The sequence below is a fragment of the Equus caballus genome, chromosome 13 (genome assembly GCF_041296265.1).
Source record: "Equus caballus isolate H_3958 breed thoroughbred chromosome 13, TB-T2T, whole genome shotgun sequence".
Taxonomy (NCBI): Eukaryota; Metazoa; Chordata; class Mammalia; order Perissodactyla; family Equidae; genus Equus; species Equus caballus.
In genome coordinates, this window is record NC_091696.1 from 13,518,565 (window position 1) to 13,533,184 (window position 14,620).

At 43.3% G+C, this 14,620-nt stretch overlaps 1 protein-coding gene across 4 annotated transcripts in view; it reads right to left on the reverse strand.

Annotated features, from left to right (window-relative positions):
* The window catches only part of LOC100062625 (general transcription factor II-I repeat domain-containing protein 2), a 52,034-nt gene extending 37,765 nt beyond the window's left edge, over positions 1–14,269 (reverse strand). The window contains exons 1-3 of one of the 4 annotated variants that reach the window (XM_070230847.1): positions 13,766–14,269; positions 6,937–7,037; positions 3,315–3,453 (exon numbers count right to left, since the gene is read on the reverse strand). In XM_070230847.1, coding sequence (XP_070086948.1) covers positions 3,315–3,453; positions 6,937–7,032 — 235 coding nt within the window. In that variant the 5' untranslated portion in view covers positions 7,033–7,037; positions 13,766–14,269. Of the gene's footprint in view, positions 1–3,314; positions 3,454–6,936; positions 7,038–13,765 lie in introns of those variants that run through there. The other 3 variants (XM_001494135.5, XM_070230846.1, XM_070230848.1) reach the window with 3 other exon arrangements.
* Between the last annotated feature and the right edge of the window lie 351 nt (positions 14,270–14,620).

Consider the following 14,620-nt stretch of genomic DNA (forward strand, 5'->3'; position numbering starts at 1 on the left):
AAGACAAACACTGTATGGTTCCACTTATATGAGGCACCCAGACTAGCCAAATTCACAGAGGCTGGAAGTAGAATGGTGGTTATTAGGAGCTGGGGGGAGGGAGAAAATGGTGTTGTTTAATGAGTACAGAGTTTCAGAGTTGCAAGATGAGAAAGTTCTGGAGATCTATTTCATAACAATGTGAATATACTTAACGCTACTGAACTGTGCACACAAATATGGTTAAGATGGTAAATTTTATGCTCAAGTTTTTTTTTTAACGCCATACACAAAAAAACAAAGGCAAGGTAAAGATATTTTCTGATAAAACCTGAGAGAATCTGTTAAAGCAAACAACAATAAGGCATTAGAGGATTTATAACACAGCAGGGCTAGAGGGAAATAAGCAGAATTATACTGTTTAAGGTTCTTATATTGTAGGTGTGGGAGAAGGGCATTAATTTCAGATTCTCTGTGACAAATCAGGAGGACATATTGTGGTCCCAAGAACAACCAAAAAAAAAAAAAAATAGAGAAAACAAAGTGTTAAAACGTCAACAGAGGAGATAAAATGTAATATAAAAATTTCTCAGTGTAAAAAACACAGGAAAGCAGGCACAAAGGAACAACATATGGGACAAAGGAAAAAGAAACAGGGGCCGGCCTAGTGGTGCAGTGGTTAAGTTCACATGTTCCGCTTCAGCAGCCTGGGGTCCACCGGTTCAGATCCCAGGTGTGGACATGGCACTGCTTGGCAAGCCATGCTATGGTAGGTGTCCCACGTATAAAGTAGAGGAAGATGGGCACGGATGTGAGCTCAGGGCCAGTCTTCCTCAGCAAAAAGAGGAGGATTGGCAGGAGATGTTAGGTCAGGGCTTTAAACTAAGTCATATAAATAATTGTATTAAATGTAAATGGATGAAACACCCCAAGTAAAAGTCAGAGATTTTCAGACTGGTTTTAAAAAAAAAAAAAAAGACCTAGGGGCCGGCCCCATGGCATAGTGGTTAAGTTTGGCGTGCTCCATCTTAGCGGCCTGGGTTTGCAGATTTGGATCCTGGGCACAGACCTATACCACTCGTCAGCCACGCTGTGGCGGCAACCCAGGTACAAAATGGAGGAGGACTGGCACAGTTGTTAGCTCAGGGTGAATCTTCCTCAACTGAAAAAAAAAAAAAAGAAAAGACCTAACTGCATTCTGTGTACAAGGAACCCACCTTAAATATAAAAACTCAAAAGGCTGAAAGTAAATGAAGGGAAATGGATACACCATGCAATATTAATGACAAGAAAGCTGGCGTGGCTATGTCAGTACAAGATGAAGCTGACTTCAAGATGAGGAGCATAAATGGAAACAAAGAGGAGCCATTCATGAGGGAAGAAAAGGTCAGTTCATAATCCTAAATGTGTATGTATCTAATAACATGGCTTCACATATATGAAGCAAAAAGTACTAACCAGAAGGAGGAACAGACAGATACACAAGATAATTTGAGATTTTAACACTCCTCTGTCAGTAATTGATAAAACAGGCAGGCAAAAATCAGAAAGGATACAGGTGAATTAAACATCATTTAACAACTTGACCTGATTGGTCTTTTCACTGCAGAATCCAATACAAATGGTGTCTAAGCCGTAAATTCAATCTTGATAAATTCAAAAGGATGAAAATCACACAGAGTCTGTTTTTGGACTACAATGGGATTTGATTAGAAATCAATAACTAAGAAAATTCCCAAATTTAGGATATTAAGCAATATGCTTCTAAGTAACTGTGGGTCAAAAAGAAATTACTAGGGATATTAGAAAATATTTTGAACTAAATTATCATGAAAACACAACACATTAGAGTCTGTGGAATGTAGTTAAAGCAGAATCTAAAGAGAAAATTATAACTTTAAATGCATATTAAAAATAAAGTCAAGGACCTAAGCCCCAAATCAAGAAGCTAGGAAAGAAAAGCAATTAAATCCAAAGGAATTACAAGAAGGAAATAATAAAGGTAAGAGCAGAAACAAAGGATAAGGAAAGACAGAGAAAAGAGCAAATCAATAAAGCCAAAAGTTCACGCATTGGAAAGATAAGTAAAATAGATGAATCTCTTGCAAGATTTACCAAGAAAAAAGAGAGAAAACACAAATTATCAACATCAGAAACATCAATACAGACATTAAAATTATAAAGCAAATATCATAAACTATTTTTTGCCAATGAATTTCACAACTTAGATGAAATAAACAAATTAAAAACAAATTTGAGAAACAAAGTTTACTGAAATGCACACAAGAAGAAAACAGTAAATATGAATGGCCCTATATCTGAAAAATGAGCATGCAACTGTGAAACTTAAAAAAAAAAATCTGTACTTAAATTTCAATGATTAGAAATCCAATTGGCGGCTGACATGAATGATCCTTCTTGCTGATCAATTACATACTCACCATATTATTTAAAGACTACTTCATTTTTAAATCTATCTTCTTGATCGTAGAGACCTAATTTAGTTCTAGAAGTCAGTCTGAATCAATCAATCTTTCTCTCTCATATATATGATCTTGGGTAGACAGATCTAGATTTGGTCCACAGTAAAATGGTATAAAGAAAGAAAGAAAGAAATATATACATACACACACACACCCTGCACCAACTCCTGGAGACATCTATGTATCTCTATCTATTCCTCTAGATATATAGATGTGTAAATATACACACACACACACACACACTCACCCCATTATACCCCATGATGAAACTTTCTGTTTTGTTTTTCTTTCTTGACTCCAGAAATCAAGAGAGAAATGCTAAACTGCTAACTCAATGCTTCACAGGTAGCCCGCAGTGCTGGGAGAATCATCACACAAGGTGTACGTTTTCACACCCGAGGCTAGTTTCCCTCACTTATGCTCACTGGCATAAGGACGGCTCTGAAAGTCCCACAGTAAGGGGAAAAAAGGGCAAAAGGAGTATAATGGTTATTATCTGAAAGTAATACCTAACAAGCCCTGAAAGAGTTTTTCCCTTTCCTTTGGGAAGGAGTAAAACAAGAATATTTTTTTAAATGTGGGTTTATTTTAGGAACTAAAGACAATTTACTTTATGTTCTTCAATTTCTTCTATACAACCAGAGTCTGCTCAAGGACACAGTACAACATACACCGAGCACGTTCTGTGGACTCGTCGGAATTAAGCAGACGCTCGGGTTTGCCAAGTCACAGATGCGGGGGAACCATTTTTAGGATGATGCATATGACATCTTAGAAGAAAACATTACAGAAGTCTTGCCTGCAACTGTTTTAAGATTTATGAATACAAAGGATAAAATTATTAACACCTACAGTATTTTGCAAAATCCTTCTGCAGGTCCGCCCTGGCGTTGACAAAAGCGCGTCCTCTGTCGGTGCCGACGACGAACACGTCTGTCTCGTACACGGCGATGCAGGCCACTTCCGCCTTGGACTTGGCCAGTTCTTTACACTGGAACACAAACACAGAATAAAGTGTTGCACACAAGGGCAGAGCCAGATTTTGCGGGGCCTGAGAGGTCTGCTTTAAGAACATAAAATTATGTACAAACATGAATATTTATTTAGAATGAAGAAATCACCAAGAAAAAACCAAAACAAATTTATCAAAAAAATACCACAAACATCATACAACCCAGAGAAGAACACATTTTTATGAACCGCCTGTGCTATTGTGATTTATAGTCAGAAATGAAGATTTGTGTTCATCCACTGCTCCGGGCACAGAGCTCCTGAAACCCTTGGAATTTCCTAAGTGAGGAGAGCGGTAAAGGTGTCTTGTTATCTGAATGAAGAGACTTGGGGACCACTCCTGAGGATGGGGCTGGCTGCCAGGAGAACCAACCAGGTGAGGAGAGGGTTGGAACTTTCAGTCCCACCCCCCTGACCTCTGGGGTTGAGTTCAGTCACTAACAGCCAGCGATGTCATCAATCATGCCTACACAATGAAGCCACCATAAAAACGCCAAAGGACAGGGTTGGGGAGCTCCTAGGTGCTGGGAGAGTGGTCCCCGGAAAGGGCATGGAAGTCTGCTCCCTATTCCTTGCTCTGTGCGTCTCTTCCATCTGGCTGTTCCTGAGCTATATCCTTTGATAATAAACTGGTCATCTAGTCAGTAAAATGTTTCCCTGAGTTCTGCGAGCTGCTCTCGCAAATTAATCGAAATCACGGAAGGAGCCGGGAACTTCCAGTCTATAACCAGTGGTTAGACACGCTGACGCCATGCACCCCGACGCAGCGTGAGGAGAGGGGCAATCCATCCTATGGTCTTCTTCCCACAAACCCATGACCCCAGGCTGGACCAGAGGGAAACATCAGAGGCACTCAGATTGAAGGAGACAACAAAACACCTGACCAGTACTCTTCCAAACCGCCAAGGTCACAAGAAACAAGGGAAGACGGAGGCACTGTCGCAGAGCCCAGGAGCCCCAGGCACATGATGACCAAAAGCAATGCGGTGCCTGCGGGCGGGTCCTGGCACAGAAAAGGGACATCAGCAAAAACCTAATGAAATTTGAGTAAAGTCTGGAGCTAGTTAATAGCAGTGCGCCAATATTGATCTATTAGTTTTGACAAAGGCACCATAATTATGTAGAACGTACCAGAGTTATATACGATGTGGGTAAGGAGCATACGGGAAATCTCTGGACTAGCTTTGTAACTTTTCTGTAAATCTTAAAGATATTCCTGAATAAAAATTTATTTTAAAAACTCCCAAAACTGCTTGCTTTCCAGGGGCTTAGGGGTGGAGCAAATGGGGAGTAACTACTTATTGAGGACAGAGTTTCAGTTTAGGAAGATGAAAAAGTTCTGGAGATGGATGGTGGTCATGGTTGTACGACAGTGAGAATGTACTTAAAGCCCCTGGACTGCATGCTTAAAAATAGGTGAAATGGCAAGTTTTATGTTATACGTATGTGTACATAGATAGATCTTTCCACAATAAAAAATAGAAACTTTTTGTTTTCCCCAAGAAGACTTTCTAGCTCCTATCCAACCCATGAGTAAGTCCTATCGACTCTACCTTCAACACACCTTTCTGGTCCCATCACTTCTCCACCTTTCCTACCCTAGACCGGGCCTCAGAAATCTCCCACCGGAACCACAGCCCTAGCCTGCTAACTGGCCTCCCCGCTTCCACTCTTGTTCCACGTTCATCGATGGTTCACACAAGCACCACTCCCCTGCATTACTCCCACGGCTTCCCACCACACCGAGGAAAAGTCCAGAGCTCTACATCATCTGGCCACTAGGTGCCTCCTGCACCTTACCTCTGGCCACATTTCCTTTCCTCACTCTGTTCCAGTTTTACTGGTCTTCTTCATGTTCCTTGAAAATGCCAAACTTGTTTCCACCTCAGGGCCTTTGCACAAGCTGTTCTCACTGACTTGCACACTGTCCCAGATACTGGCATGGCCCACTTCCTCCCTTCATCCACGTCTCTGCACAAAAGGCAACTAGCCAGAGAATTTCTCCCAGGCCACCCCATCCTAACCATCTGTTCTCTCCCATAAGCCTCTGTTTCCTGACCCCCCTTTTCTTTATAATATTTTATTTACTATATTTACTGATACAAACACACACACGTAGAATTTGTTTATTGTCTCTCTCCCCAAATAGAACACAAGATCTATGTGAGGGGACCTCATCTGTCTTCTCAAGTCTTGGGGTTCCAGTGCCCAGAAGAGGGCCTAGACGTAGGAGGCACTTCACGAATATGTGTCAAACAAAGGATGTGATCAGTTCTTGTTCAATGTTCCCAGGTGAGATATTTCTAGTTCTTTCCAAATAGACTTGGAAACTTACCCCAAGTTTTTTTAAAAAATAGTTTTGTTTACCCCCAGATAATCCAGGATAATCTCCCCATCTCAAGATCCCTAACTTCATCACATCTGTAAAGTTCCTTTTGTGAAATAAGGCAACATTCACAAGCTTGGGAATGAGGACATGGCCACCTTTGGGGCCATTATTCAGTTTACCATAGGTTGCTTTCAAAATTTCTCTTTCTATTTGGTTTCCTACAGTTTTAATATGATGGGTCTAGGGGTGAGTGTGTGTGTGCATGTGTGCACACGTGTATGTGAGTGAGTTACGTGTGTTTGGTATTTTGTCAATCGACCCCATAATGTTCTTTATAGAAAAATGAAAATAAATAAATATCTACATATATATTTTTCTGGTCGAGGATCCAACCTCGGGTCACACTTTCTATTCGGCGTCCTGTACTGTCAGTCTCCCTCCATCTGGAATGGTTCTCTGGTCTTTCTTTGTCTTTCATGACATTGACATTTAGTAAAAGTCCAGGCCAGTTATTTTGTAGAATATACCCTAATTTGGGTTTGTCTGATGTTTCCTCCTTAGATTCAGGTCACATATTTTTGGCAGGGCCGCCACAGCTACCTTCTCAGTGCATCGTATCAGGAGGCACGTCATTCCTGCTGATGACCACTCTGATCGCTTGACTAACGGGGTGTCTGTTGGGTTTCTCCACTTTCACAATGTTAGCAATTCTCCTTTTTTAATCAATAAGTATCCTGTGATCAGATACTTTGAGGTCATGTAAATTTCTCATCAAATTTTCACCCACAGGAAAAATTTACATTTGGATGTAAGCAGATGCATATAAATTGATTAGCCCTTTGGATTTACCTTTGAATTTAAACAAAAAATATTCTCAAACAAGATAACAGGTGCTTCCATTAAATTTTCAGATCCCCAAAGCTTAAATTTATATAATTACATCCATAATGTGAAAAAAAAAACTGTTCTAATTATCTGACAAGCCCATTATCCCCTATGCAGGATGCGCTTACACAGATTGGATGTCAAACTGAAGGTGAATATCAAAAAGTGACAGTGGATTGTTTCACAGTTCTGTTATTTCGACAGTGATCCAACCACAGCACGTTTTATAGAACTGTAAAGCCGTCTCACCATGGACTCGAGAGCAGAAACGAGGAACGTCACCACCATCCTGCTCTCCGTGGACTCATTTTCGACGGACAGGGTAGACACTGCCACCTGGGCCATGATCCCTGAGCAAGAGAAGTAATAAGAAAGTGAGTGGCGGAAATCCACAGTGTCCTTCCAAACACAAGTGCAGGCTGTGAGCGCGCTCACAGACGACCCAGCTCAAACCTTCCCATAAAGCTGAAGAATCCGACACCTGAAGACACTAAGTGATAAGCCCATGGTCTCTGAGGATAAATGCTGACTCTCACGCAGCGTATTTCCCACTAAACACAGACATCGCCTCCTCATCCAATAAACTCAGGTATTATGCTAGAGAAGCACGTTAACTATTTCCCAGAGGAGGAGGGGAAGGAAATGTACCTACTGACCCAGCGCTGTGTGGTCCGATTTCAGCATGGCGCTGCCAGATACCACATTCCGCTTCACATACGCAGAAAAAGGAGAGAAGTAGCTTTGTGCACTAAAGAGAAAATCCCTTCTTTCCTTTCCTGCTAGGACTTCTAGGTTCGGATCCTGGATGTGGACCTACACGCCATTCATCAAACTGTGCTGTGGCAGCATCCCAGATGGAAGAACTAGAGTGACCTACAACTGGGATATACAACTATGTACTGGGGCTTTAGGGAGAAAAAAAGAGGAAGATGGCAACAGATGTTAGCGTGGGGCCAATCTTCCTCATTTAAAAAAAAAAGAATTCAGATTAAATTATTTCATGTGAAAGGCACAACTTGAAATGATTTTTAATCTGATGCAAAATACATCCATTGGCAAAACTAGAGTTTTCACTCTAATTTCTTTTCTATATTTTTAGAAATCAACTGCATTACTTGGTGGAAATATTAAAAATTTTTTTCCATTGGAAGTTATAGAAATCTCATAAAGACTTTTAAATAAGCTTTCAATATATTTACATATTGAATATGTGTTCAATTTTTATCTAAAATAAACCAAGTATTTGTTTTAAAAAAGGATTACTGCGGGGACATTTGCACTGTTCTAAAGATAAATGTACAACCAAAGTTCCTTAACACGTTAGTGTTATTTAAGATTGTGACTAAGAAACTGATATTCTTGGACTACATCAGACTAAAAAGCTTCTGCACAGCAAGGAAACCATCAACAAAATGAGAAGACAAGCTAACAACTGGGAGAAGATATTTGCAAACCACATATCGGATAAGGGGTTAATATCCAAAATATCCAAAGAACTCATATATCTCAAGCAACAAAAAAACCAATAACCCAATTAAAAAATGGGCAAAAGATCTGAACAGACATTTCCCCAAAGAAGATATACGGATGGCCAACAGGCATATGAAAAGATGCTCAACGTCATTAGCTATCAGGGAAATGCAAATCAAAGCTACAATGAGATGTCACCTCACTCCGGTCAGAATGGCTGTAATTAATAAGACAGGAAACAACAAATGTTGTAGAGGGCATGGAGAGAAGGGAACCCTCGTACACTGCTGGTGGGAGGGCCAACTGGTGCAGCCACTATGGAAAGCAGGATGGAGTATCCTCAGAAAATTAAGAATAGAGCTACCATATGATCCAGCTATCCCACTGCTGGGTATTTCTCCAAAGAACTTCCAAATACAAATGCATAAAGATACACGCACCCCTATGTTCACCGCAGCCTTATTCACAATAGCCAAGAGTTGGAAGCAACCTAGACGCCCATCAAGGGACAAATGGATAAAGAAGGTGCTGTATATACACACAATGGAATACTACTCAGCCATAAGAAATGATGAAATCTGGCCATTTGTGACAACATGGATGGACCTTGAGGGTATTATGCTGAGTGAAATAAGTCAGAGGGAGAAAGTCAAATACTGTATGATCCCACTCATAAGTAGAAGATAAAAACAACGACAAACAAACACATAGCAACGGAGATTGGATTGGTGGTTACCATAGGGGATGGGGGGCGGGGGAAGGGAAAATGGGTGATTAGGCTCGCATGTGAGGGGATGGATTATAATTAGTTTTTGGGTGGTGAACATGGTGTAATCTACACAGAATTGGAAATATATTATGATGTACATCTGAAAGCTATATAATATTATAATCCAATGTTACTGCAATAAAATATATATTAAAAAAGAAACTGATGTTCTTGACTATTATCTTTCAGAGTAAACTAACTTAAACTGTTTTTTTAAAAAAAACAACCTCTCCTACAGCAGAGTCCCATCTTATACTGGGAGTAGGTATGGCCAAAGGCAAGCTCACGAATGGTCAAAAGAATCCAAGGAAGCAGTAAGGATCCGTCCCAGAGAGAACAGTTTTCTTCTGTGAGTTCTTTACTTGTTTAGGGAGAGGCTTGTGTACCTCTTTATCAGCAGATGCATCTTTGCCAACATTGCACATTTTTTCAGATCTGTAGTTCTAAAATCTGTTAACTGCCCCTGGCTGGCTTTGAGCTGTCTGTCAGAGGCCACCCCTCTTTGATGGGGGGGTTTCCATTTTCTCTTAGAGTTTTGCCTTTGATAGATACATCCTTAGAGTTCATGTCTTCCAACCTTAACTTGAATACTTTTCAGTCTCTCTAAAGTCTTATCACATACTTGGCTAGTCATCTAGCAATCTCTCTTATCACATACTTGGCTAGTCACCTAGCAATCTCTCTTATCACATACTTGGCTAGTCACCTAGCAGTCACCGGAACGCTCAGTGCCACAGTTTGATGATTCTCATGTTGATTCACACCTCTTACTGTGACCTCTCACCAAGTCCTGCCAGCCAGTTTTCCTTGCAATGTTGACATAGGTCGTTATTTCTTCCATTAATTATCCAATGAAGTAGGATAGGGGCCATGATGTATGAAAAATATGCCTTTTTAAACACTAGAATCACACACGGTGTTGTGAGATGCTCATGCTGAGGGACCCCAGAGGACCGAGACCATTTAAGGGACCAGCACACTCCAAGCTCCTATCTCACGCTCACTCCTCAGTCAGATGCTGCCACACTGGAATGGCAGAAAGTGCCTATGATATTTAAATAGCTGTTTTTCTCTTTCATTTTTGTAGATCACCCATGGTTAAGCTCTCATAAGGTAAATGTATGTATGGCATGGCTCCACTGTATCTATTATTTCGCACAACTCTCTCCAAAGTTTCAAGGAAGCCTTCCTCTAAAACACCAATGTAGGGGCTGGCCCCGTGGCCGAGTGGTTAAGTTCTCGTGCTCCGCTGCAGGCGGCCCAGTGTTTCGTTGGTTCGAATCCTGGGCGCGGACATGGCACTGCTCATCAAACCACGCTGAGGCAGCGTCCCACATGCCACAACTAGAAGGACCCACAACAAAGAATATACAACTATGTACCGGGGGGCTTTGGGGAGAAAAAGGAAAAATAAAATCTTAAAAAAAAATAAAATAAAATAAAACACCAATGTAAACTGCTTGATGGACTTCTGTTGGCCCCTGTGGTCAAGACAGCATTTCCGTTAATTACACCACAGTAATCCCTAAGAGGACTGTGATGTCAAAACTCTGGTTTTTAACAGAGAATAAAATAATATGTAGAATGAAACTAGGTGGAACTCAAAAAAGATATTATCAGTTGGTATCAACTGTGCTACCAGAAAAAATAAAAAAATGAGTGTTTCATAATTATCGCTCGAAAAGAGGCAGGAATCTGTCTTTTATATTCTATGATTTAGAACACACCATGCATGAAGAGAACATCAAAATCAATGAAACATGACTGCAAGCTAACATGGGGTTTCTCACCCCAAGAACACTTCCCTGAGAAAAACATCACTGCATTCTAATAAAGCTAAAAGTCCTCGACAGCGAGAGCTTCCAAAAGCCCCAAAGCCTTTATGGCGATTAGATTCTTTTCTATTCAAATCGAAAGCACCAGCAACATTCATGTAGATCAGAGATTTTAGATAGTACTTAACTTTTTGCTCTTTTAAAATTGGAGATGTAGATTAAAAAAACCTCTCAAATCTTACATAGTTTCCCTAGCAATCCTTAAGGACTCTCTCTCCTTATCAACGTAATATTTTACTAACGAAAAGCAAACGTCTAGACCAGGGGTCAACAATCTGCACCTGTGGGTAAACTCCAGCCCGCACCGAGTTTTATAAACAAAGGTTTATCAGAACACAGCCACGCTCGTTTGCTGACATCTCGTCCACGGCTGCTTTCCTGCAGACAGTGCTGCACGCATGTGACAGAGACCACACGTCCTCAAAGCCGAAAATATTTATTCTCTGGCCCTTTACAGAAAAAGTTTGCCCATCTGTGAAGTAGAATTCATTTCCATCGCTCAGAATTTTCATCATTTGGAACGCCATCCACTCCATTTATCAAACCCCTGCAGTCTTGCAATAGAGGCCTGGTTGATTTTTTAAACTGTTTCTACGATTTCCTTTCCAAAGGTGAATTTCTCAGTCTCTGAGGCTTTGATTCTATTTGACAAATTCCTGAGGTGCCACCTTCTCCACAACTCACCCCAGGCTCACTGGCTCACAGGAAATGAAAACTACAAACTCACGCACATCTACTCACCAATCAACAGAAGTATATTGAGGGGGTCAAAAGATACACACTTCCAGATGTAAAACAAATAGTCCTGGGGATGTAACGTACAGCATGGTGACCATAGTCAGCAATACTGGATCGCATGTTTGAAAGCTGCTAAGAGAGTAGATCTTAAAAGTTCTGAACACAAGAAAAAATATTCTAACTACGTGAGGTGATGAATGTTGATTAAACTTATGGTGGCAATCATTTCAAAACACACACACATATTAAATCACTATGCTATACACCTAAAGCTACTACAATGTTGTCTATCAGTTCTATCTCAATAACTGGAAAAAATGTTTTTAAAAAAGAGTAACAACAAATTTCAAGACAACACAGTATTCTATTCTGGAGCGACCAAGTAGTATGGAGGAGAACCAGAAATAATATGTATTTTCAACTTCAAAAAAAATGAACAAATTTGGTCAAATTTAAATGATTAACAAATAGTCAAGAACTTTAGCTTAGCCAAAAAAAAAATAATAAAAAATTTAAAAAACCCAACAACCAAAAATATACAGAGTACCTGCTATGTGAAAACTTACACTGCCGGTAGGCAGGGCAGGGCGGAGACAAAGGTGAATAAAATGCATCTCCTGCGCTCTCAAGTGAGACAGATGTGTATAGACACGGCTGAACAGCAGATAATAAACGCAAAATGAAAGGCGGACACCATTGAAATGGTCCACGGCATGTTGGAAGACAGTCAACAACGCGGTGATGGCAGAGAAGGTCCGTGAGCATCACTCCCAAGCCGTGCAGCCTGGGGATGAGGGACTGAAGGTGTGGGCAAAGACGCAGGGCTCCGGGCAGCACGCAGCAGGGGCTGAACAAGAGGCTGGAGGAGATGGACGACCCCCTCCAATCACCACTGCAGACTGACACCTGCGGCAGCCTGGCGCCAGCCCCGTGTCCACTGAAGGCGAGGCGACCAGTCACAGATCAAACCTTCCTCTCCAAGCGGAAGAAAAGGGCTGCTCAAGTCTTCAATTGCAGCCGTGAGCAATATTCAATCTGTCAATATCCAATCTTATACCCAGACATCTGTTTACTTTCTATTATCAGCATGAAACGAAAACGTGCATTTTTCCCCCTTAAAACGCAAAGCTTGACCCAGCAGGTCCACTCGTTGCTATATACACAAGAGTTGAAAACATATGTCCACACAAAAACGTGTACACGAACGGTCACAGCAGCATTATTCATAATAGTCCCAAAGTGGAACCACCCAAATATCCATCAATTGCTGGGAAATGAAAATGTGGTATATCTATACAACTGATTATTCAGCATAAAAAGGAATGAAAGAAGCCAGACACAAACGACTCCTTCTGACGATCCCACTTACAGGAAATGTCCTGAACAGGCAGAGCCATGGAGACAGAAAGTGCGCGAACGCTTGCCAGGGGCTAGGGTGGGAAATGGGGAATGACTGTCTAATGGGTATAAGGTTTCTTTTTGGGTGATGAGAACGTTCTGGAATTAAGACAGTGGTGATGGTGGCAATAATCTAAGACCCACTGAACTATACTCTTCACAAGCGTGAATTTTACGGCGCATCTCAAAGCTGCAATTAAACCACAAAGCTTGGGTTTAAAGGGCGGAGAATACAGCCCTGAAGCCTTTTTCCTCTTTTAACTCTAAACCACGACTATAACGGACCGCAGCCCCTGGCCGGAGGCGCTTCTCCCGGCCGGTGGCTTTTCAGCCAACAAACCGGCCGCTGACCGGAGCCCCGTCGACGTGACCCACGACGAAACCCACACGCGGCGCCCCCTCGGGAACGCGTGACGTGAGGGGCGGAGTCGGGACGCCTCCGCGGGGAGAGGGGCGCAGTTACCAGGCAACAGCGGGGCCCGGCCCCCTCGCTAACCAATCAAGCACGTCCGCACGCAGCGCAAGAGACCCACGTACGCCAGGCGGAGCGTGACCTCACGCGCACCGGGACCCCGAGATCCCAGAGCCGCAGACGCCCGCCCCCTGCCCGCGCAGCCAATCAGAAAGGAGACGGGTGCGCGCTCCGTGCGTGCGCCCGTTGTCTCCGGGGCAGGGCTTGCCCGCCCCACCCCCACTCCTGGGCCCTGCGGGGGCACCGGGCGGGGGCTTGGCGGGGTCGGCGGGGAAGGGGTGCCTTCCCCGTGCGTCTGGGGGCAGCCTCCCCTGGCGTCCCCTGGGCCGGTCCTGGCGGGATAGAGTCCCAGGAAGGCCCCCGCTCTAATGGCGGCGGCGGGGGCGGGGTACGCACCTGAGGTCCCCGCGGGCGGGTAGCGCCCGGCTGCCCGCGGCTTTGAGTCCTGGGCCACCCGGGAGGGGCCCAGGCGAAGGCGGCGGCCGGGGCTGCAGAGAGGCAGGTTGCGGCGTGGGCGGCGGCCGAGGCCCTGCGCCCCACTCTCCCTGCTTTTTCTTTCCTTTTTTCCCTTTTTTTTTTGGCTTCCTGGAAGGCGGCCTCGACTCGTGCGTCCGCAGCGCCCCAAGCGGGAGCCGCCGTTTCCGGTGCTGTGGGATCCGGTGCAGGCGCTCAGCGCCGGCGGCGGCGGCGGCCACGCACGCTCGGCCCTCTCCGGTCTCTGCCGAGCGGCGGGCGCGGGCCTGGCCTCACCCCAGACGCCGCCCCCAGCCCCGGACGCGCCTCATGTGCTATTTCATATAATACTTCTGCGTGATTGCAACTTGTAGCTTTAAAGCGGTAAGGTCACAACTCGAGTGCCCGGTGAATCTGCCCGAAAGCCGTCGAGTTATTTGTTACAAACTAACAGCGTGTCCTGACCTTTCGGTGGGGTCAGTGACATCGCCAAACAATCGTGACCGGTCCATCAGATGTTGGTGGCACTCCAGCAAATAGTCGAATATTACAATGGTGTTATTTCACCTAAGTTATGGTCACACATTTATTTTAAATATGCGAAAAGGAGAATAGGCTAACAGAAACCATTTACCCCTTGCTCCGATTGAACGTAGTATGCCTTATTGACTTCATGTTTTAAGAAATATTACAGACACAATTGAGGGCACCTTCTCATTCCTCTCTCTTTACTCCCCAGGGGTTACTGTTGTCTTGAAGTTAATATACGTCTTCTGATGCACTTTCTCTTTTGCAAAA